Genomic DNA, 22,500 nt, shown 5'->3' on the forward strand with positions numbered 1-22,500 from the left:
TACGACTCAAAAAACTTGGAGTCACAGCCCAGACGTTTTGTGACTGGACTCATTATTTGTGGAGGAGAAATTCGGTGGAGAATGTGGATGAGACACCGCACTTTCAATTTAACACTTTCAATTTAACACTTTAAATTAACACTTTAAATTAACACTTTAAATGAACACTTTACACATGACAACAATAAAGTCTCATCATTATTTTCTCTGTCTTGAGTTTGTATTTTGCGTCTCTGTGTCCATTAGAGGAACACAAAAATATCTGACTCCACACATTGTAGTTCTGACCTTGTTCTGACCTTGTTCTGATCTGGTTCTAATCTGGTTCTGACCTGGTTCTGATCTGGTTCTGGTTCTGGTCTGTTTCAGGTCCTCTGAGTGGAACTATGTCCAGGGAGACTGCCCTCACGCCAATGCAGAGGACGGAGAGTTCTGGTACTGTCCTACACACTCCTCTTGCCTCCTCTGTCCTTGTCTCTTCACCCTCTTGTCTCCTCACCCCTCGTCTCCTCACCCCTCGTGACCCCTCGTGACCCCTCGTGACCCCTCGTCTCCTCATACTCTCGTCTCCTCACTTCCTCACCCCCCGTCTCCTCGTGTCCTTCAGGATGTCCTTCAGAGACTTCTGCAGTCACTATTCTCGTATCGAGGTTTGCACGCTGACGCCGGACGCCATCCTGGACGACTCGTTGAAACACTGGAGCATATCCAAATACGACGGGACCTGGAGACGCGGCTCCACGGCTGGAGGCTGCCGCAACCACCCCTGTGAGTCCACCGCCCCCAGGGACCCGCCTGACCACCCCACCTGACCGCCCCTACAATATTACCCCACCTGACCACCCTGTCTGACCGCCCCTACAATATTACCCCACCTGACCACCCTGTCTGACCGCCCCTACAATATTACCCCACCTGACCACCCTGTCTGACCGCCCCTACAGTATCACCCCACCTGACCACCCCGCCCCCACAATATCACCCCGTCCACCTGACCACCCCACCTGACCACAAAAACTAACCCATAACACTACACAACCAACTGCACCTACACAACCAGAGGAGCAAAGGGACAGAGGGTGACTCTCAGTCCGGTTCTTGGGTTCTTCTCGTTGCAGACACGTTCTGGACGAACCCTCAGTACGTGATCCGTCTGAACGAGGAGGACGATGATCCCGACGATGGAGAAAACGGCTGCAGCTTCGTGGTGGGACTCATCCAGAAGAACCGCCGCAAAATGAGGCGCCAGGGAGAAGACATGCACACCATCGGGTTCGCCATCTACGAGGTATGGGACCAGGTCTGGACTGGGTATGGACCGGGTTTGTGTCACAGGGGCAGTCTGCTGTGATTGATCATTCAAAGTGATGAAGTTCAGAACAGCTGATCAGGGCATTTTCAACTGAAGAAACTGGTTTTGGTTTAGAGTTAGGGGTTAGGGTTTAGGTGTTAGGGTTTAGGGTTAAGGGTTTAGGGTTTAGGGTTTAGGGGTTAGGTGTTAGGGTTTAGGTGTTAGGGTTTAGGGTTAAGGGTTAGGGTTTAGGTGTTAGGGTTTAGGGTTAGGGGTTAGGGTTTAGGTGTTAGGGTTTAGGGTTAAGGGTTAGGGGTTAGGGTTAGGTTTAGGGTTTAGGTGTTAGGGTTAGTTAGGGTTTAGGGTTAGGTTAGGTTAGGGTTAGGGGGTTAGGGGTAGGGGTTAGGGTTAGGGTTAGGGTTTAGGTTAGGGGTTAGGTTTAGGTGTTAGGTTTAGGGTTAAGGTTAGGGTTAGGGGTTAGGGGTTAGGGTTTTAGGGTTTAGGGTTTTAGGGTTAGGGTTAGGGTTAGGGTTAGGGTTAGGGTTAGGGTTTAGGGTTAGGGTTTAGGGTTAGGGTTAGGGTTAGGGTTAGGTTTAGGTTTAGGTTTAGGGTTTAGGGTTTAGGGTTAGGGTTTAGGGTTTAGGGTTAGGGTTAGGGTTAGGGGTTAGGGTTTAGGGTTAGGGGTTAGGGTTTGGGGTTAGGGTTAGGTGTTAGGGGTTAGGTGTTAGGGGTTAGGGTTTAGGGTTAGGGTTAGGGGTTAGGGTTTAGGCTCGGTCCTGTTTCAGTTGCAGAAATCACTTTAAAAACACATTTTACTGAAATAAACATGTCGTATTTGTTGAGCCAGAAGTCGAGCCGGAGTCTAACCCCGCCCCCCCCCGTGTTTGTGTTACAGCTCCCCCCGCAGGTGAGCAGTGTGGCCGCAGGGTGACAGGTCAGGTGATGGCATGCTGTGCTGTGATTGGACGGGTGTTTTAGTGGGTTTATGGTGGGTGTTTGTCTCTGCGTGCGGCTCATCCTGCTCCTGTCCTCAGTTCCACGGTCAGTCCCAGGTCCATCTGGACAAGAACTTCTTCCTGACCCACGCGTCGGCTGCTCGCTCCGAGACCTTCATCAACCTGAGGGAGGTGTGCAACCGTTTCAGACTGCCCCCAGGGGAGTACCTGATCGTGCCCTCCACCTTCGACCCCCACCTCAACGCCGACTTCTGCATCCGAGTGTTCAGCGAGAAGCAGCAGCAGACTGTGTAAGTGTGGACCTGGATCAAACCTGGTTTAGTTCTGGTTTAATCCTGGTTTAGTCCTGCATTAGTCCTGGTTTAGTTCTAGTCTAACCCTGGTTCTCTCTCAGACCCTGTGATGATCCGGTCAGCGCAGATCTTAAAGACGTGAGTCACATTTGATCAAAGTCCAGAACCTGAAACAGGACCTGGACTAAGTCTGTCCTACCTCCTCCTCTCTCCTTATGTTCTCTCTCCTCGTCTCCTCTCTCCTTGTGCCCTTGTGTCCTTGTCTCCTCTCTCCTTGTGTCCTTTAGGAGACAGTCAGTGATTCTGAGGTGGACGCAGGATTCAGAGGACTCTTCACTAAACTCGCCGGACCGGTAAGTCCCCAGACCAGGGACTAAATCTGCTTCAGACCAAGTTTAGTCCTGGTTTAGACCTGGTCTAATTCTGGTCTGGTTCCAGGACATGGAGATCTCTGCTCCGGAGCTCAGGACAATCCTAAACAAGATCGTCTCCAAACGTGAGTCTCGAGGGGGCGGGGCTGTGTGTGAAGGGGCGGAGCTCTAACAGGAAGTGTCCTCTTTTACAGGAAGTGACATCAAGACGGACGGATTCAGTCTGGAAACATGTCGCGTCATGGTCAACCTCATGGACGTATCCACCAGGGGGCAGCACTGACAGAGACAGAACTGTGTCTGTAGTAGTAGTAGTAGTAGTAGTAGTAGTAGTATTTGTAGTATCTGTAGTAAATGGTCACATATTTCTATAGCGCTTTTCCACCTTCAAGGCTCAAAGCGCTTTACAACAAGGAACCACTCACCCATTCACACACACACTCACACACCAGTGTACACAGACACTGTGGGCAAGGTGGGTTAAGTGTCTTGCCCAAGGACACAACGACAGTGTTCATCTGTGGGAGCTGGAATCACACCAGTAGTATTTGCAGTAGTAGTATTTGTAGTAGTAGTATCTGCAGTAGTAGTATTTGTAGTAGTAGTATTTGTACTAGTAGTATCTGCAGTAGTAATATCTGTAGTAGTAGTATTTGTAGTAGTAGTATTTGTAGTACTCAGAACAGTGGGAACAAGAAACTTTAGTGTGGTTCATACAGTAGTGCTGTAGGTGCAGTACTTCACTGGTAATAGTAATGTTTTTGTAGTATTCTTGTATTATCAGTACTTATAGTACATGTAGTACTTGTAGTACTCTCAGTACTTTCCTCAGCTGCTCTCAGGATAGTGGAAATGGGAAACTGGGTCTGGGGGAGTTTGCGACTCTGTGGAAGAAGATCCAGAGATACTTGGTGATAATAATAATAATAATAATAATAATAATAATAATAATAATAATAATAATAATAATAATAATAGAACATTTGACGTTTTCAGGAAATCTACAAAAAAAATGACCTCGACAATTCTGGAACCATGAGCACCCCAGAAATGAGGGTGGCCTTCAAGGATGCAGGTTAGTCCTGGTTTAGTCCTGGTTTAGTTCTGGTTTAGTCCTGGTTTAGTCCTGGTTGTGGTCTAACAGTGTCTCTTTGTTTCTGGGCTGCGGTTGGACAGAGGTACGTGCTGGTTCTGGTTCTGGTGGTTTCTTTATGATTCATATTTGAATATTTCTATTGTATCTGTCACATGTGTGTGTGTGTTTGTGTGTGTGTGTGTGTGTTTGTGTGTTTGTGTATGTGTGTGTGTTTGTTGTGTGTGTGTGTGTGTGTGTGTTTGTGTGTGTTTGTGTGTGTTTGTGTATGTGTGTGTGTTTGTGTATGTGTGTTTGTTTGTGTGTGTTTGTTTTTCTCGTATCCATGGAGACAGTTTTAAAGTTTATCTCTGGACCTTTTTGAGGCTCCAGTTTTTTTTACACACAATGTGTGAGTGAAGAAAGTGAGACTTTTCCTGCTGGTCACCTGGCGCCCCCTGCAGGCCGCTGTGACACTGCAGGACACAGAGGAGGGACACTTTTGTCCTGAGGAGGGGCACTTTGGGCTCTTCCACAGATCTGCTGATCCTCCCTAACCTGTCCCCCTGTGAAACTGACACAGACAGACCTCGACACACACAGACCTCGACACACACAGACCTCGACACACACAGACCTCGACACACACAGACTGAGACACACAGACTGAGACACACAGACTGAGACACACACAGACCTCGACACACACAGACTGAGACACACAGACTGAGACACATAGACTGAGACACACAGACTGAGACACACAGACCTCGACACACACAGACTGAGACACACAGACTGAGACACACACAGACCTCGACACACACAGACCTCGACACACAGACTGAGACACACAGACTGAGACACACAGACTGAGACACACACAGACTGAGACACACAGACTGAGACACATAGACTGAGACACACAGACTGAGACACACAGACTGAGACACACACAGACCTCGACACACAGACCTCGACACACAGACTGAGACACACAGACTGAGACACACAGACTGAGACACACAGACTGAGACACACAGTGGAAATGTTCTTGCTGCAGCATGGACAATCCTGGACAAAATCGTTGTACAATGTTGTTGTAGGAAAGAAAAATCAACAATTTTCACTGAAATAACTGGAAACCAAGAAAAGCAAAAAAAAAAAAAAAATCCTGACAAATAACCAATGAAAATCAGACCCTGTTTTTTAATTGTTGTTCAATAGAATAATTTAAAAAAACAAACTAATGAAAGTGCCGTGGATAAACATGATGTTCCTCTAGAAAAGCTTGTAAACAGTTGGACAACATGGACATGTTAAAGTTCAGTGTGTCTCTGATCTTCATCACAGGTTCTTCAGACTCATCAGTCTCAGTCAGTGTGTCTGTTTAAAGGGCCACATGTGTCATTGTGTTTGGAGACATGATGGACACAACACTGAACATGGACCAGAGAAAGAGAAGAAGAGAACTGTGTCACACAGAGACCAGAAAGAACATGAGAGACGAGCAGGTTCAAGATAAAGACAATAAGACCATCTCCAAGCAGCGTGATGTTCCTGTGATTACACTTCCACATGTTCTTCAGAAGTTTAAGCTCCACAGGACTGAAGACAACCTCCCTGGACGCGACCGCAAGAGGAAAACTGACGACAAACTGAAGAGACGAATCATACGAACGGAACCAAAGACCCAGAACAACCTCCAAACAAATGAAACGTGAAGTTGAAGGACGAGGAACATCAGGTCAGATCACACCGTCCATCAGTGTTTGAGCCAAAGTGACTTCATGTGAGGACACCACTGCTGAGAGAACATCATCAGAAAGTGACACTGGAGTTTGTCACGATGCAGATGGACCAACCACAAAACTTCTGGGAGAATGTTCTTTGGACAGATCAGACAAAACTGAAGCTCTTGGCAAGACACATCAGCTCTATGTTCACAGACGCAAACGTGAAGCAGACCAAGAAAAGAACACTGTCTCTGCTGTGAAGCACGGAGGAGGTTTGGTTTGGTTCTGGGGCTGTTCTGCTGCGTCAGGCTCAGGGCGTCTTGAATCTGTGAAAAATACAACAGAATCTCAAAACTATCAAAGTGTTTTGGAACAAAATGTGTCGCCTCAGAAAGTTTGATCTCAGTCGTAGGTCATGAGTCTTCAACAGGAAAATGACCCAAAACACACGAAAAAACACACAAGAACGAGTTTGACTCAAAAAGTTTGTGCAACAAAATATTAAGTTAAAGGTTGTATAGAGGATTTTCCAAGGAACGAGAAATCCAGCGACTGTTTGTCCTTTTTCAAATGTTGCGCATGCGTGAAACCACCTCCCCTCCCCTACAGCTCCTACGTAGAAACGCCTCCTCCCGCCTCCTCCTTACGCCAGAAACAGGTTTGTTTACAGCCGGTGCGCTGCACATGACTTGTAAACAACTAACTACAGTGTTGGTTAGGCAAGGCGGAGAAGTGAGGAGCGGGGGGAGCGGGTGTGCGGACATTTCGTTCGCGGACGAGAAGTGAGGAGCAGGGAGAAGAGCGGAGCAGGGAGAGAGGAGAGGAGAGAGGAGAGGGGAGGGGGTGCGCGGAGATTCCGTGCCCGGAGAAGTGAGGAGCAGGGGGAAGAGTGGATCGGGCAGCGGGGACAGGAGCAGGAAAGGGGTGCAGAGAAGAGTGCGCGGAGATTCAGTGCGAATGAACTAGCTACAACACGCAGCAGCAAGCGAACTCTTTCTTTGCCTTGAAAATTACGTTTTCAGACATAGGATATCGCTTTCGTGTCCTGAAAAACATTTGTCTAGCTCTTGAAAATAAAGTACGTTTTCATAATAAGCAGAAGTGACCTGTCCAGGAGTAATTTGACGACCAATGCGTCAGTCTTTAGATCCTGCGTCTGCTTCAGTCGCGCCATCGCTGGAATGAATCTACAAGAATCACCTTAGTTTGGCTTCGCTGCTTTTCCCCTTGTCTTCTTCTTTCAGCGACCTCAAAACGGACTTTCTTTTGCGGCGAACTGCTCCTGGATTCTTGTCGCCATTGCAACAAATTTTGTGCTAACTGCGAGGAAGATATAGGTCAAAAAAAGCTGCTAAGAACTGTTGCGTTGGTGGAGTAAACAGCATCTGTGCGTCTTGCGTCTGTGGACTGTGTGACAGGCGTAACTAAACCACGTACCGGCGGCGCAGGCAAGTCAGTTACGCTAGAAACGTAGGGAGATTGATTGACAGCCTGTCAGCTAACAGATAACGAGGCAGTGTCGTTATCTATTGGCAAATGTTTAGCCCCACCACGTCCAGAGTTGATGCATTTTTATTCTCTTTTTTTTGGTCATCATAATTACAAGGCTACTGCACCTCTATAATGCTATCATTGACAACTTGAAACAAAACAAACAAAAAAAAAATCCTCCATACAACCTTTAAGGGAACCATAATTTTTGTCCAGGCCAGTTTCATTATTTTGTTTTTTAAAATAATTCTGTTGAACCACACGTGAAAAACAATGTTTGATTTTTGTTGGACAATTTTGAGTAAATTTTTTTATTTATTATTGCTTTTCTCAATTTCAAGTTTTTCAGTGATTGTTGATTTTTCTTTCATTACCAGAGGGAACCTACAATTTTGTCCACAACTGTAAATATTTATTTACTTATATTTATATATAATTGTATGTGTGTATTTATATATAATTTAATATGTGTATTTATATATAATTGTATGTGTTGTACGTTCTATAGGCTTCACACTGAATAATGCTCTGTACCAGCTCCTCGTGGCGCGATACGCCGAGTCGGACATGACCCTGGACTTTGACAACTTCACGTCCTGTTTGATGAGACTGGAGATGATGTTCAGTGAGGACAATATCTATATCTATATATCCATCTATCTATAATATAATATATATATATATATATATATATATATATATATATATATATAAGTGCATAAACACACGGCGGTGGAGTTTTTATACAGATTTATACAAGTGTAACCAGACGTATACACATTTAAATACTTATATAAGTATAAAAAGTTTTACATAAGTGCAAAAAGACTTCTGTGTAAATAGTTACATAAACTCAGACTGAGTTGTAAATACAGTTAGTTAAATAAACTTTTGTTTGTAAAAGACACTTTTTTTTTTCACAGGAATTTTCCAGAGACTCGATACAAACAACAGCGGCTCCATCCAACTGGACATGCACCAGGTCTGGACCAGGACTAAACCAGGACTAAACTAGGACTAACCCAGGACTAATGATGTATTTTTGTTTTGTTTTTTCCCCAGTGGCTGAACTTCTCCATGATCTGATGACATCACTTCCTGTTTATTCATTATTAAACTTTAAACTAAAAAAATATTAAAAAGAATTTTTATCTGAAATGTTTCTAGAACCGTGTAACTCTCTGAAACAACTCCAAATAAAAACACTCCAACTCCAGAATTTGTGTTTCTCTCTCATCTTTTCCTGACAGCTGATTGGCTGAGAGGTGTTTAAAAACACAAACTGAGTCTCAACAAAACCCACTTTTATTTCACTCAAACATGATCTGTACATTTATACACAGTCCTGGTCTGGTCCTGGTCTAGTCCAGGTTTAGTCCCTCTGTTGTGCCCAAACAGTGTGGCGTGCGCCTCCAGGAGGGTTTAGTCCTGTTTTAGTCCAGGTTTAGTCCCTCCGTCGGGCCCGAGCAGCGTGGCGTGCGCCTCCAGGAGCGTCGTGTCGGTACTATGTCCCAGGAAGCGAGCGGTCAGTTCCAAATCCTGGAGCTGGATCCGGACTCGGGTCCCTCTGGGTAGAGCCGATCCGTCTGGAGTCCGGACCACGGCGTGAAACTTCCCTCCAAAGTCCACGTACAAGTCCTGGTCCAAAACCTGGACCACCCTGCCCACGACCACCTGCAGAGAGGAAATCCCTTAAAATTCACCCAGACATGTGCGCCTGACACTGAGCTGTAGATTAGAGCAGTTTGGAGAAGATCCTGTGAACCACAGACTGTTTAAAACAAGAGAATCATATTTAAGTGTCATATTTACGGTCTAAGCTACAAACTCAATACAATATTTTAAATCCTGTCTGCAGCTGCAAGAACCTCGACTCTAAAACCACATTTTCTGTGAGCAGTGAAAAAGTCTAACAGCATTTTTGTCACAATGGCCGTTTTACACGACGACAGACGTTCTGTCATATTTTAAGAAATTCTATAGAAATAATTTGTTTAAAAAAAATCATCAACAAAACAATTGTTGAAAGCTCACTGTATAGAGGTATGTATCGTATCGTATCGAACACTTGTTAATGATACCGGCTCTAACAGACTCTGACCTTGTCTTTAGCGGGTCCCATCTGAACCAGGGGAGATCTCCGCAGCAGCGAGGCGAAGCTCTCCGTGTGTCCGCCCCGAGAGCGCTGCTGCTCGGCTTGGTTCGCCGCCGCCTCCCGCAGTTCCTCCTGGAGCTCCAGCGCCGCGGCGAACCCGGACCGAGGCTTCTCCGGAGCCGAGTCCGAGGCGAAGCAGCGAGAGCCCGGCCGCAGAGAGGAGCAGAGCCGCGGCCGAACCGAGCTCCAGAGAAACCGGCTGACCCCGCACCAGGCCCCGCACCATGCCCCGCACTGCGCCGCCATCACCGATCTGTCCCAGCATGCACCGCGGCACCGAGGGCTGATGGGAGCTCGGAGGATGCTCGGATGCCCTGCCGCGTGTCTGCTTCAGTGTTTATCTGTTCCTCGGGGCACTTTTTAAATCTTTTACATTTTCAATAAAAATTTAATCTTTCTTTTTCTTTTTATTTTTTTTACTTTTACTTTTTTTTTGTAAATTTTTTAAACATTTACAATAAGTTAAAATAAAACAGCAAAACTTACAGTGAGCCGTATGAGCCATTACAATCAGTGCACACATTATTATTGCACATTATTATTGCACATTATTATTGCACATTTTTATTGCACATTTTTAAGATTCAAATAGGAGTTTTTGGAGATAGTCATTGTCTGTCCTTGTTGGATATATGACTGTAGTTCAGATTTAAACAACAAAAGAAATGGATTTGTGTTTTGGTTTTTACATTTACGTATTAACCCACAATTATAATTATATTATTAAGGCTCAATAGTTCGTTTGGAAATTTGTTTATACCATAAAGTATTTAATTGAACAGTTATGACCGTCTTAATTTCAACCAAGTCATTAGATTTTTCCAAAAATGTTTTGTGCTGCCACAGGAGAAAAATATGTTTGATAGTTTCCTCCTCGAGGTGAACAAACACAGCTCCGTTGCAAAACCAAACCTTTTTTTTTTTTTTAAGCATCATTGTTGTTGGATAGTAACCATTTATGATATTTTCTTTTATTTTGGAGGTATCGGCCTTTCCATAAATTTTCTGTCTGTTTTTCATGTGACAGTGGTTCGCGGCCTGCAGGTGGCGCTCTGCAGTGACGCACATAAACAGACACGCACATGTTAAAAACGTGTCTGTTCTTTGTGTTTTTATTTATTATTGTATAAATGTATCATAATCAAATATGTTAATTGTAGTAGATACATGTTATACCCCGTGTTGACCACTAGGTGGCGGCATAGGCTGAAGGTTGGGAAAAATATGTCAGTTGTTGTTCCCGGTTACTGTTGAACTGTGATTGAGTAACGTTCAGTAAAAACCAAAGTCATCTACAACCTGTGGTCCGCTCATCCTTCATTAACAAGGATATTACATTTGGCGACGAGGAAACTGGTGAACTCGGGAGACGCTGTTGGTGCAGGAAACAGCTTGAGTGTTTCATGAAACAGTTTCTCGGCTAATGTCGGACGGCGAGGAAGCTGGCGCTAGCGGCGGGATGGCTACTTCCATGGTGGGAGCGCTGACGGTGTTTGACAGTCAGATACAGACCTGGGAGGAATATTGTGAAGTTTTGGAGCACTTCTTTGAGGCAAATGGGATTACTGACGCAGGAAGACAGCGAGCGATTTTGTTGAGCTCCGTCGGCAGCAAGACGTATAGTTTAATGAGGAACTTGCTAAGTCCAGAGAAGCCGGGTGCCAAGTCATTCGCGGAATTGACTGGTTTGCTTCAGTCACATTACAATCCAAAGCCCAGTGAAATAGTCCAGAGATTTAAGTTTAATTCAAGGACTAGAGCGGCAAATGAGACTGTGTTGGAGTATGTGGCTGTGCTGAGAGAGCTGGCGCAACATTGCAATTACGGTGATAAGCTGAAGGAGATGCTGCGCGATAGGCTTGTGTGCGGCATTGCGGATGATCGCATTCAAAGGAGACTGTTAGCGGAGCCGGAGCTGACGTTTGATAAAGCCCTGAAAGTCGCGCAGGCCATCGAGACAGCGAACAAGGATATACGTGACTTGCAATCAAAGGCGCTGGACAGTACTGTGAGCAAGGCTGCACCGCCGCTGTCAGTGCATAAGGTGAATGTACGACCTAAAGATCAAAGCAAGAGTGTTCCATTGGCCTGTTATAGGTGCGGGGGGGAACACTTGGCATGGGACTGCCGGTTTCTAAATGAAAAGTGCCATGGGTGTGGGAAAAAGGGGCACGTGAAAAAGATGTGCAGGTCCTCTCCTCCTAGGGACCAGCAACAGGCTAAGGGGGAAGGGAAGAAGTATGTCAAGGGTGAAAAGGCTAGCTGGAAAGAAAAAAGGCAGTACGCGCATCATATGAGCGAGTCCACGGATCCCCAGTCCAGTGACGAAGAAGTGTTTTCAATGCACAACCTAAAAGACTCAAAAATGGCAAAGGTAGACCCCATTACCACACAGCTAGATCTGAATGGGAACATGGTACAGTTTGAAGTGGATACAGGCTGTAGTGTGTCGATTTTGACAAAAGATGAATACAGCAAGTTATGGGCAGCGGGAAACGCACAGGAGTTACAAAACTGCTCATTGACTCTGAAAACATACACAGGTGAAAAAGTCTCTACACTAGGAACGGCAATGGTAACAGTAACCTACAAAGACAAAGTCAAGCAGTTGCCAGTAGTAGTGGTAGCAGGGAGGGGGCCAAACCTGCTAGGCCGAGCATGGCTAAGAGAGTTGGAAATGAACTGTGTGTTTGTCAATAAGATGGAACAGCCTCAGCTAACGTTACAGAATGTGCTAAAGCAGAATGAAGAGGTATTCAAAGAAGAACTGGGAACCTGGAGAGGCCCGCCCGCAAAAAATATACGTAAAAGCGGACATGGCTCCAAAGTTCTACAAGCCTAGGCCCGTGGCTTTTGCCATGAGGAAGAAAGTAGAGTTAGAGCTGGAAAGGCTCACAAAGGAGGGCATAATTGAGCCAGTGAGGTTCTCAGAGTGGGCTGCACCAATAGTGCCGGTGTTAAAGACTGATAGTTCGGTGCGTGTTTGCGGGGACTACAAGCTCACAGTAAACCAAGTTTCCAAGCTAGAGCAGTATCCAATACCCAAGTTGGAGGACTTATTTGAGAAGTTGACCGGGGGTGAGAAGTTTACTAAACTGGACCTTAGTCATGCATATCAACAAGTCACCCTCGATGAGGCATCAAAGCCTTATGTCACAATCAACACACACAAAGGGCTTTTTCAAGTGAATCGCCTACCATTTGGTGTTTCCTCTAGTCCTGCCATTTTTCAACGGATAATGGAGGGTCTGGTGGCGGGAATCCCTAATGTTGCAGTTTATTTAGATGACATCCTGCTGACCAGTCGGAGTGACCACGAGCACCTGGAGACCTTGAACGAAGTCCTACAGCGGCTACGAGAGGCTGGTCTTCGTCTGAAGCGCAACAAATGTGTCTTCATGGAGCGAGAGGCCGAGTTCTTGGGACACAAAGTGGATGCCTCGGGGCTCCACCCTCTGCCAAACAAGGTCAGGGCTATACAACAGGCACCAGCACCAACTAATGTCACAGAACTGAGAGCTTACTTAGGCCTGCTCAACTATTACAACAGATTCTTGCCAAATCTCTCAACACGGTTAGCTCCCTTGCACAGACTGTTAAGGAAAGAAACGCCGTGGAACTGGCAGGAGGAGTAAGAGAGAGCTTTTGAGGAGTCTAAGAGGCTCATGCAGTCGTCAGAGGTGTTAGTGCATTATGACAGCCATAAAGACTTAATCCTGTCCTGCGATGCGTCGCCTTACGGAGTAGGGGCGGTGTTGTCGCATCGCATGCCAGACGGGCAAGAGCGGCCTATTGGCTTCATGTCACGGACACTCACGGCAGCTGAAGCAAACTACTCGCAGCTGGACAAAGAAGGACTGGCGGTGATGTTTGGCATTCAGCGCTTCCATAAATATTTATATGGAAGGAGGTTCATCATCTGTACAGACCACAAGCCTTTACTGTCCCTCTTCAGTGAGATGAAAGCAGTGCCTCAAATGGCATCCCCTCGCATTCAGCGCTGGGCAGTGACTTTGCGAGCATATGAGTATGAGATTGTCTATAAGCCGGGTAAACACCACAGCAATGCGGACGCTCTGAGCCGGCTCCCCCTGCCTCAGACAGCCGTCAGGAGAGAGCAGGAGGACCGCGTACTGATCCTGGATGAGGTAACGCTCGTGTCAGCCAGTGAAATTAGCCAGTGGACACGAAAAGACCCAGTGCTGTCCAGAGTCTGTCAGTTCATTCAACATGGCTGGCCACCACAACACTCAGACTCAGCTTTCCAGCCTTATGCGGTGAGGAAAACCGAATTAAGTGTGCAAGATGGATGTATATTGTGGGGGTCACGCGTGGTGGTACCCCCGACAGGTCGCGAAGCATTACGGGGTCAACTGCATCATGGTCACCCAGGCATCACCCGAATGAAAGCATTAGCATGAAGCTACTTCTGGTGGCCAAAGTTAGATGCAGACATTGAATCTGTAGTGAAAAGATGTAGCACCTGCCAAGAACATCGCCACTTACCAGCTCCAGCACCACTCCACCCTTGGGAGTGGCCGAGTAAACCGTGGCAGAGGCTACACATAGACTATGCGGGTCCTTTTATGGGTCACATGTTTTTGATACTGATGGATGCCTATTCCAAATGGATGGACGCCTACGCGGTAACCTCAGCAACTTCTGCCAATACGATTGAATTTCTGCGGAGAAGTTTCAGCAGTCAAGGATTACCTGAGATGATTGTGTCAGATAATGGTACGTGCTTTGTGAGTGCCGAATTCCAAGAATTCATGAGGAAGAACGGAATCGAACACATCACTTCAATTCCTTATCATCCTTCTTCAAATGGCTGTGCCGAGCGTGCAGTCCAGACATTTAAGTCCATGATGAAAAAAGCAGGTGAAGGTAGCATCCATACTAAAGTTTCAAGAGTGCTGTTTAGTTACCGCATTACCCCTCAGTCCACCACAGGGCTGTCACCAGTGGAAATGTTGCAGGGCAGGAGGTTGAGATCGACACTGGATCTAGGGCATCCGGACCTCAGAAACAAGGTGGAACGGAAGCAGTGCATGCAGAAGAAGCATCACGACAAGCTCGGATCAGGAAGAGGTTTCCAAGTGGGAGATGCAGTGTCTACACGGAACTTCAGTTATGGGCCTAAATGGGTTCGGGGTTTTATTACCAAAGTCACGGGACCGGTGTCTTACAAGGTCATGTTGGGAGATGGAACAGTTGTCCGAAGGCATGTTGACCAGATACTGGCCAGACCGGAAGACGCGGACCTAGTAGACCCTAAGATCATAGAACCACCCATGGTGGATTTGTCTTCAGCTGATCCTGTGCCAGTGAGAAATAGCTGTGCTCCAGAAGGAACTGTGCAAGAAAACCCAAAACCACCTGTGACAGATATTCCGGCCCCAGATGCAGCGAAGGACGCACCACCCCAGCAAACAGCTGCACCAGCACGGCGTTCTCAACGGACTGTCTCAAAACCTAGTTATCTGAAAGACTATGAATGTTGATTCTTTTAAAAAAAAAAAAAAAAAAAAAAAAAAAGAAAAGGTTGTGTCAGGGTTATTATAATGTTTGAGAAGATGACACAGTTAAATGTGAAGGTGGCTAGTTTTGGAAAGCTACAGAATAATTAGTTAATTTTTGTTTGAGTAGTTAAGATGAGAGTAATAACTTAAGAGGGGAGGAATGTAGTAGATACATGTTATACCCCGTGTTGACCACTAGGTGGCGGCATAGGCTGAAGGTTGGGAAAAATATGTCAGTTGTTGTTCCCGGTTACTGTTGAACTGTGATTGAGTAACGTTCAGTAAAAACCAAAGTCATCTACAACCTGTGGTCCGCTCATCCTTCATTAACAAGGATATTACATTAATTTTAAAAATAAAAATAAAAATAAACTGACGCAGTGACGCACTGACGCTCTGACGCAGGCCTCACGCTGGACAGACACAAGATGGCGGAGGTGTGGGTGACCGCTCCGGCTCTGGGCCTCAGACCGCGGCCTGTGCTCGGCCTCTCTGCGGCGGGACAGCTCCTGGAACACTTCCAGCGGAACACGGTGAGAGTGTGACCCGGGGCGGACCGCTCTGACCCGGCTACGAGAGGTTTAAGGCCGTTTAAGCGGAAGTGTCTGACCGAAGCTAATGCTAATGCTACTGCTAATGCTACTGCTAATGCTACAAACAACAGAAACATCCAGAAAAAACCCGGAGCCCGTTTAATTTCTCCCCTTTAATCTGAATCTAACCCTTTAATCTGAATCTAACCCTTTAATCTGAATCCGGGAGCCACCAGCCACAAAATAGTTTAAAGTGGTGGATGTAAACAAAACACACAATTACACACACACACACAACGACACACAAACACACACAACTACACAACGACACTCAAACACACAACTACACACAAACACACAATGATACTCAAACCATGTTTATCGTTTGTGCTGCTTTAGTTTTGGAGATTTTATTTCTTTTAAGGTCAAACTGGAGTCTCCAGGAAGCTTCAGATGTTCTGAAATTGAAACTGACAAAATGTGTCAGTCGTTTGTGCGTCGTTTGTGCTGCAAAAAGTTTGGTTTGTGTGTTTTGCAGAAATTCCATGAGGTCATTTTCGCTCAGGTGACGCAGCGACTTGAACAAAACGAGTATATAAAATATGAATCAAAGCAAATGACAAAGGACGCACAAACCACGTGCAGACGACGCACAAACTACGCGCAGACTACGCACAAACCACACACAGACGACGCACAAACTGTAGACAGTTTTTGTGTAGGTGATCAGAATGAACTCATATTCTCATGTGTTGTGTTGTGTTGTGAGAATACACAACGTACAGGTCGCACAAACCCTGGACGCACAACACGTGTTGTGGTTGTGTATTCTCACATGTTGTGTTGTGTTGTGTTGTGCGTCCAGGGTCTGTGCGACCTGTACGTTGTGTGTAACGGTCGTGTGGTGGACAGAGACGAGCTTCTGCAAAATGGATCAGTGTATCACCTGGAAACTCGACTGCGCGGAGGAAAAGGAGGTGAGGACGAAGAGCTGTGTGTGTGTCTGTGTGTGTCTGTGTGTGTCTATGTGTGTCTATGTGTGTGTCTGTGTGTGTCTCTGTGTGTGTGTCTGTGTGTGTGTGTGTCTCTGTGTGTGTCTGTGTGTGTCTGCGTGTGTGTGTGTGTGTGTGTGTCTGTGTTTGTGTCTGTGTGTGTCTCTGTGTGTCTGTGTGTGTGTGTGTGTCTGTGTGTCTACTTGTGTGTTCATGTGTGTTGTGTGTTCATGTGTTGTGTACTTGTGTGGGCAGGTTTTGGGTCGATGCTTCGTGCACTCGGAGCTCAGATCGAAAAGACGACAAACCGAGAGGCGTGTCGCGACCTGAGCGGGAGAAGACTCCGCGACGTCAACCACGAGAAAGAGTGAGTACCCCAAAAACACGAGGGAGTACCCCAAAAACACGAGGGAGTACCCCAAAAACACGAGGGAGTACCCCAAAAACACGAGGAGTACCCCCAAAACACGAGGGAGTACCCCCAACACACGAGGGAGTACCCCCAAAAACACGAGGGAGTACCCCCAAAAACACGAGGGAGTACCCCAAAAACACGAGGGAGTACCTCCACAACACGAGGGAGAGTACCCCAAAAACACGAGGGAGTACCCCAAAAACACGAGGGAGTGTGTAATATGACCTACAGATGCGTCTGTATGTGGTGTGTTTCAGAATGGCCGAGTGGCTGAAGAAGCAGGCGGAGCGAGAGGCGGAGAAGGAGCAGAGACGACTGGAGCGACTTCAGAAGAAACTTGCCGAACCAAAGCATCATTTTACAGACGCCCAGTACACACAGCAGTGCCACGAGCTAGCGGAGAGACTGGAGGACTCTGTGATTAAAGGTAAAACACAAACGCCACATACGTGTGTCTAAAACGTGTGTGTGAAACCTGTTTGTCCCTCAGGTCTTCAGGTGTCCTGCGGCTCCGGGCTCGGCGGCTCCGGGCTCGGCGGCTCCGGGCTCGGCGGCTCCGGGCTCGGCGGCTCCGGGCTCGGCGGCTCTAAACGCTCCAGTGAGGAGACAGAGGGACCAGTGAACAAGAAGAGCCGCAGCGACGCCCCCTTCACCTGGTGAGTTTTGGAGTTCTGCTTCGACTCGTCACTCGTTTGCCGCTGTCGTTTTTGATTTCTGGATCTGCGTGAAGGCCGATGCGCTGCCAAGTAATTCACCGCCACAACACTAGGACGCGAGGATTTAAAAATGGTGTTGAAAATGAAGTATGAAAAAAACAGAAATGTATGTAGAGCAGATGTAGAGGAGACCAATCACAGCCCTGATTCTGCGCCGCTTCTGCTCTGTGTTGTTTCTTTGTGACTGGTGAAGGTCGATGAGGCCTCATGGTGTTAAATATTTAAATACGTGTGGACTCTGTGTTGGTGTAAAGGCGCCATCTGGTGGTAAAGAAAATGTACTGCAGTCAGTGAAAGGAGTAAATGAAAATCTGAGCTTAGTTCTTTCATTAAAGGAAACAAGGCAAGGCAAGGCAAGTTTATTTGTATAGCACAATTCGTACACAAAGTAATTCAAGGCGCAGTCGCTGTGTTCACATGAATGAATGTGTTAACATTTAATAAATCTCTAAACCTTTTACACCGCAGCTGGAGGACAGGGCCAAGGAGACGGACGCTCTGGGGAGGGGGTTCAAGGAGACGCTCTGGGGAGGGGGTTCAAGGAGACGCTCTGGGGAGGGGGTTCAAGGAGACGCGGACAATTTGACATACAGCCGTAAGTTGGACTTGACCCATAATCACATGTGACTTTCATTTGTGTCCAGGACCGGCCTGGACCTGAGCTCTGACGACGACACGGACCAAGAGTCTGACCTGGAACAAGAGACCCTGCCCTCTGCCCCGCTCCCTGTTTCACCCTCTGCCCCGCTCCCTGTTTCACCCTCTGCCCCGCTCCCTGTTTCACCCTCTGCCCCGCTCCCTGTTTCACCCTCTGCCCCGCTCCCTGTTTCACCCTCTGCCCCGCTCTCTGTTTCACCCTCTGCCCCGCTCCCTGTTCTGCCCTCTGCCCCGCTCCCTGTTTCACCCTCTGCCCCGCTCCCTGTTTCACCCTCTGCCCCGCTCCCTGTTCTGCCCTCTGCCCCGGCACCGCTCCCTGTTCTGCCCTCTGCCCCGGCACCGCCCTGTGCTCCACCCTCCTCCTGGTCCTCCAGCATCGAAGTGTCACAGTCCGAGGTTCGAGGTCCAGAACAGTCCGGGTCAAGCGGCTCTGAGGTCAAACCTGTTCCATCTGAAGACCGAACCAAGACCACAGGACCCGCTGACCCTCAACCTGAGTCCAGACCGAGTCCACCTGCAGAGTCCAACTGTAGACCCGAGGGAGGCCCTGGCCAGTCCGGTCCTTGTCTGGTCCAGATGAAATCTGCAGAGTCCAGATCTAGTCCAGAGCAGAACCAGGACCAGACTCCAGATCAGGTAAACCATCACCCCCAGACTAGAACCCCCACTTGAGGAGGGGAGGGCATCTTACTGGTTCTGACCCGTGTCTTTGTGTCCACAGCTCCCGGTCCCGGTTTTGGACTTGGACTCGATCTCTGGTCCCGAGGACCTGGAGGCTCTGGGTCTGAACGTTCTGAAGGAGGAACTTATGAGACGAGGCTTAAAGTGCGGAGGAACGTTATCAGAGCGCGCACACAGACTCTACAGCGTGAAAGGAAAGAGCGACGGAGAAGTGGAGCCGAGTCTGCGGGCGAAGAGCAAGAAGAGAGGGAAGTGAGGGAGGAAGAGAAGAACTGAATGTTTTTATTTTAAAATCTTTGGTTTTTTTGTATTTTTCCATTTGAATCTGCCTCAGGAGCGACTCGTGACTTTTCTGATCAGTTTGGAATAAAACTCCAGGTCAAACGTTTTCTCTTTGTGCTTCACTTTTATTCAGTACAAACGTGTTTAGAAATTAAAAAAAGTTATTTTATTAGAACCAAACGGGAAGTGTTCATGGGCATGATTGGGCTCCACTGACTCTGGTTCCAGTTCACTTTGTGTATAAAAAGCGTGGCCTCAGTCTGACCTCTGAACCCGCTCGATTTATTTCAACATTTTGTTCCTAAATCAGTTCCTGTTTAAAACTTGGCCCTGGCCTCAGATTCGCCGCTGTAACTGCGACCTCGCTGAGCTTCATTTGACTGAGTCTGGACCACAGACGCTCAGCTCCAGACCCGTGGACTTGACGGTCCGCGGTCCGGGCCCTCGGACTCGACCGTTTGCTTTAAATCACTACAAAAAATTTATTACATTCAGAAACATGTCCCACCCTCAGACCCTCCTGTAGTCTGGTTTAGGTCCGGTTTAGGTCCGGGTTCAGGTCCTGGTTCGATCTGGATTCAGGCTTCGGTCTGATTCAGGTCCTGGTCCAGTTTCTGGTCCCTCCTCTTCCTCCGGATGCAGCACCAAACGGTTACCGCGACGACCACGGCCAGTGTTACCGCGGCAACAGCGATGAGTGCGTGCATGTGCGAGTGCGGCGCAGGTGTGCACGTGAAGAAGCCGTGAGCGTTCACGCAGCCGTGCACACAGGGGGCGGGGCTTAGCGAGCACTCGTCAATGTCCTCGCACTGACCCTCCCTGAACCGGAGACCAGGACCACAGGGAGGGCAGCCCCCCAGCGGGTACTCTGCCCCCAGCGGGTACTCTGCCCCAGACTGGTTCAGAGCTAGGTCCCAGTGCTCTGATGGATCTGGACTTGGGTCTGGACTTGGGTCTGGAGAGAAACAGTGAGATTTGTATCAGTGACAAGGTCCATCTGGGAGGGCATCTGACACACGGGGACAGGGAGTGTGGGAGGGCATCTGACACAGACCTGGTCCGGCCCAGGTCCATGTTCCCTGGACACAGCGCAGTAGGAGGACGTCTCCAGACCAACACTCCACGGAGACTTTGTCCGGCTCCGAGTCGTCCAGAGACACAGCGCGAGACCTGGGGACCTGAGGGGTGGGGCAGGGACCAGAGACTGGACCAGGACCAGAGACTGGACCAAGACCTTCAGTGACAGGAGAGGACACAGGAGTGCCTGTAGGATCTGGACTTGGATCTGGTCTCTGGTCTGGACTTGGGTCTGGATTTGGATTGAGTCCCAGACTGGGTCCGGTTTGGTCCGGTTCTATCAGAGAAAAATTTGTAAGTTTCATGAAAAAAACAGAACAATAATATTTAGTGAAAGGAGAAAAAAAACAAACACCTGAGGACAGTTTGGGGTCCATGGCCCCAGACCCAAGTCCAGGTTCTGGAGTAGGTTCTGGGTCAGTCCCAGACCCAAGTCCAGGTTCAGTCTCAGTTCCAGTACTGGGCCCAGGTCTGGTCTGGACTCTGACCGGATCTGAAACACAAACAAATGTGAAGGGTCAGAGGTCAGGGGTCAAGGGTCAGGGTCAGTACTGAAAATGACCAGTATTTTGTCCAACACATGCATCCTGAATTTTGGACTTTCATTCATCGTGCAAACAAACTGAAAAAGTCTCCCGAAAAAGTGATGATCAAACCTCCATGTTTGTTTTCCCAGTGGGACGTGTCTATTGACAAAGTCGATCTTTTCAAGTCTTTTGAACCATTTCACTTTTGTTTCTGCTTCTGATATTGTCATATTTTAGTTTTAGGATTGGGACATCGTAATTGTTGTGGTTGTTGGAGCCAAACAGCGGAAAACAACTCGAGGAACGAACTTTAGAAATTTGTGAACTCCATAAATGTAAAAGTGAATCAGATGTGTGTGACTCAAACCTCCGTTCAAACTGTTTCTCTTCCCATCGGAATTGAAAAATAGTGAAAGGTGAAGGTGATGAGCAGGATTGATCCACAGGAAGAACCAAAAAGGAAACATTTGTCTGACTGAGAAATCATCCCGAGTTTACAGACAACATTTTGTATGTGGAGCCACGACAAAACAAAATCCTGATCCTTCACTCAGTCTTGGTTATGAATTTAAAAAGTCAACGCCAAAGTGAAAGGCTCCAACTGTTCACCAAGAAACACCTTCCACTGCAAAGAGACCAAGACATGATGTTTCTGTAAAACCACAAGAACAAGAAAGTGCAGCTCAGTCTGTTTGTCTTCTGCTCCTCTACATTAACAAACTGGATTTTGTTTTGTCGTGGCTCCACATACAAAATGTTCTCTGTAAACTCAGGATGATTTAGTCAGACAAATGTTTCCTTTTTGGTTCTTCCTGTGGATCAGTCCTGCCCATCACCTTCACCTTTCACTATTTTTCAATTCCGTTGGGAAGAGAAACAGTTTGAACGGAGGTTTGAGTCACACACATCTGATTCACTTTTACATTTATGGAGTTCACAAATTTCTAAAGTTCGTTCCTCGAGTTGATTTCCGCTGTTTGGATCCAACAACCACAACAATTACGACGTCCGAATCCCAAAACTAAAATATGACAATATCAGAAGCAGAAACAAAAGTGAAATGGTTCAAAAGACTTGAAAAGATCGACTTTGTCAATAGACACGTCCCACTGGGAAAACAAACATGGAGGTTTGATGTTCACTTTTTCGGGAGACTTTTCCCTTTATGTGTTGCAAGATGAACAGAAGTCCAAAATTCAGGATGATATTCCAAAGAGAGACTCACCTCTGGATCGATCGGGTCCATCTGGGCCCTCAACATCTGAAACTGGTTCAGACTCTGGTTCTGATGATCCAGGACTTGGTCTGGTCCCTGGTCTGGTCTCTGGTCCGGTCTCTGGTCCAGTCTCTGGTCCGGTCCCTGGTCCGGTCTCTGGTCCGGTCCCTGGCCCGGTCCCTGGTCTGGACTTGGACTTGGAGGATCCACAGATGAAGTGGTTCTTGTTTTTGCAGCTTTGTGAAACTAAACCCCAGGATCCAGAGTCCAAAGCCACAGCGCCGCACCTGACACACAAAAGTACTACAAATACTACAGTGTACAGTGTACTGTAGTACTACTGAAAGTAGAGTCCAGAGCCACTGGAACAGCCACAGGGACCTGGCTGAGAAGTACTACCACGTACTGTGTACTGCAGTACTGTAGTACTACTATTACTACTGTAACACCAGATACTCTCTGGAGTATTTGAGGTACTCTAGTATTTATGAGATACTCTGTACTATTTGAGGTACTG

The 22,500-nt window shown here is 47.3% G+C and overlaps 4 protein-coding genes and 1 pseudogene across 5 annotated transcripts in view; 3 read left to right on the plus strand and 2 right to left on the minus strand.

Annotated features, from left to right (window-relative positions):
• The window catches only part of LOC110166012 (calpain-2 catalytic subunit-like), a 32,355-nt gene extending 23,926 nt beyond the window's left edge, over positions 1-8,429 (plus strand). Inside the window, exons 7-19 of the mRNA XM_055158525.1 lie at positions 370-435; positions 608-768; positions 1,119-1,300; positions 2,326-2,537; positions 2,642-2,678; positions 2,828-2,893; positions 2,979-3,036; positions 3,106-3,170; positions 3,754-3,822; positions 3,908-3,986; positions 7,719-7,835; positions 8,134-8,192; positions 8,273-8,429. Of these exons, the coding sequence (XP_055014500.1) occupies positions 370-435; positions 608-768; positions 1,119-1,300; positions 2,326-2,537; positions 2,642-2,678; positions 2,828-2,893; positions 2,979-3,036; positions 3,106-3,170; positions 3,754-3,822; positions 3,908-3,986; positions 7,719-7,835; positions 8,134-8,192; positions 8,273-8,296 (1,195 nt within the window). The 3' untranslated portion in view covers positions 8,297-8,429. The remainder of the gene's footprint in view (positions 1-369; positions 436-607; positions 769-1,118; positions 1,301-2,325; positions 2,538-2,641; positions 2,679-2,827; positions 2,894-2,978; positions 3,037-3,105; positions 3,171-3,753; positions 3,823-3,907; positions 3,987-7,718; positions 7,836-8,133; positions 8,193-8,272) is intronic.
• Positions 8,430-8,497: 68 nt separating this feature from the next.
• Positions 8,498-9,617, minus strand: mrps28 (mitochondrial ribosomal protein S28). Its single transcript, XM_020931228.2, has 2 exons — positions 9,312-9,617; positions 8,498-8,884 (listed from the first exon to the last, which is right to left on the minus strand). Exons 1-2 carry the CDS (start codon positions 9,609-9,611, stop codon positions 8,633-8,635), a joined length of 552 nt encoding a protein of 183 aa, XP_020786887.2. The 5' UTR covers positions 9,612-9,617; the 3' UTR covers positions 8,498-8,632.
• Positions 9,618-10,788: 1,171 nt separating this feature from the next.
• On the plus strand, positions 10,789-14,869 carry LOC110166026 (uncharacterized protein K02A2.6-like; annotated as a pseudogene).
• A 302-nt stretch (positions 14,870-15,171) lies between these two features.
• Positions 15,172-19,269, plus strand: sde2 (SDE2 telomere maintenance homolog (S. pombe)). 2 transcript variants are annotated; one of them, XM_055158409.1, is made up of 8 exons: positions 15,172-15,420; positions 16,286-16,397; positions 16,668-16,779; positions 17,085-17,254; positions 17,318-17,332; positions 17,363-17,483; positions 18,188-18,836; positions 18,922-19,269. In XM_055158409.1, the coding sequence occupies exons 1-8, from the start codon at positions 15,316-15,318 to the stop codon at positions 19,135-19,137; spliced, it is 1,500 nt and encodes a 499-aa protein (XP_055014384.1). In that variant the 5' UTR covers positions 15,172-15,315; the 3' UTR covers positions 19,138-19,269. The 2 variants fall into 2 exon arrangements, with proteins under 2 accessions (XP_055014384.1, XP_020786884.2); XM_020931225.2 differs by having other exon boundaries at positions 15,173-15,420; positions 17,318-17,483.
• Positions 19,260-22,500, minus strand: part of LOC110166024 (latent-transforming growth factor beta-binding protein 4-like) — an 11,026-nt gene continuing 7,785 nt past the window's right edge. Inside the window, exons 4-7 of the mRNA XM_020931224.2 lie at positions 21,993-22,270; positions 20,596-20,733; positions 20,218-20,517; positions 19,260-20,118 (exon numbers count right to left, since the gene is read on the minus strand). Of these exons, the coding sequence (XP_020786883.2) occupies positions 19,742-20,118; positions 20,218-20,517; positions 20,596-20,733; positions 21,993-22,270 (1,093 nt within the window). The 3' untranslated portion in view covers positions 19,260-19,741. The remainder of the gene's footprint in view (positions 20,119-20,217; positions 20,518-20,595; positions 20,734-21,992; positions 22,271-22,500) is intronic.

The sequence above is a fragment of the Boleophthalmus pectinirostris genome, unplaced genomic scaffold (genome assembly GCF_026225935.1).
Source record: "Boleophthalmus pectinirostris isolate CB_2022bp ecotype Guang Dong unplaced genomic scaffold, ASM2622593v1 HiC_scaffold_22, whole genome shotgun sequence".
NCBI classification, from domain to species: Eukaryota; Metazoa; Chordata; class Actinopteri; order Gobiiformes; family Gobiidae; genus Boleophthalmus; species Boleophthalmus pectinirostris.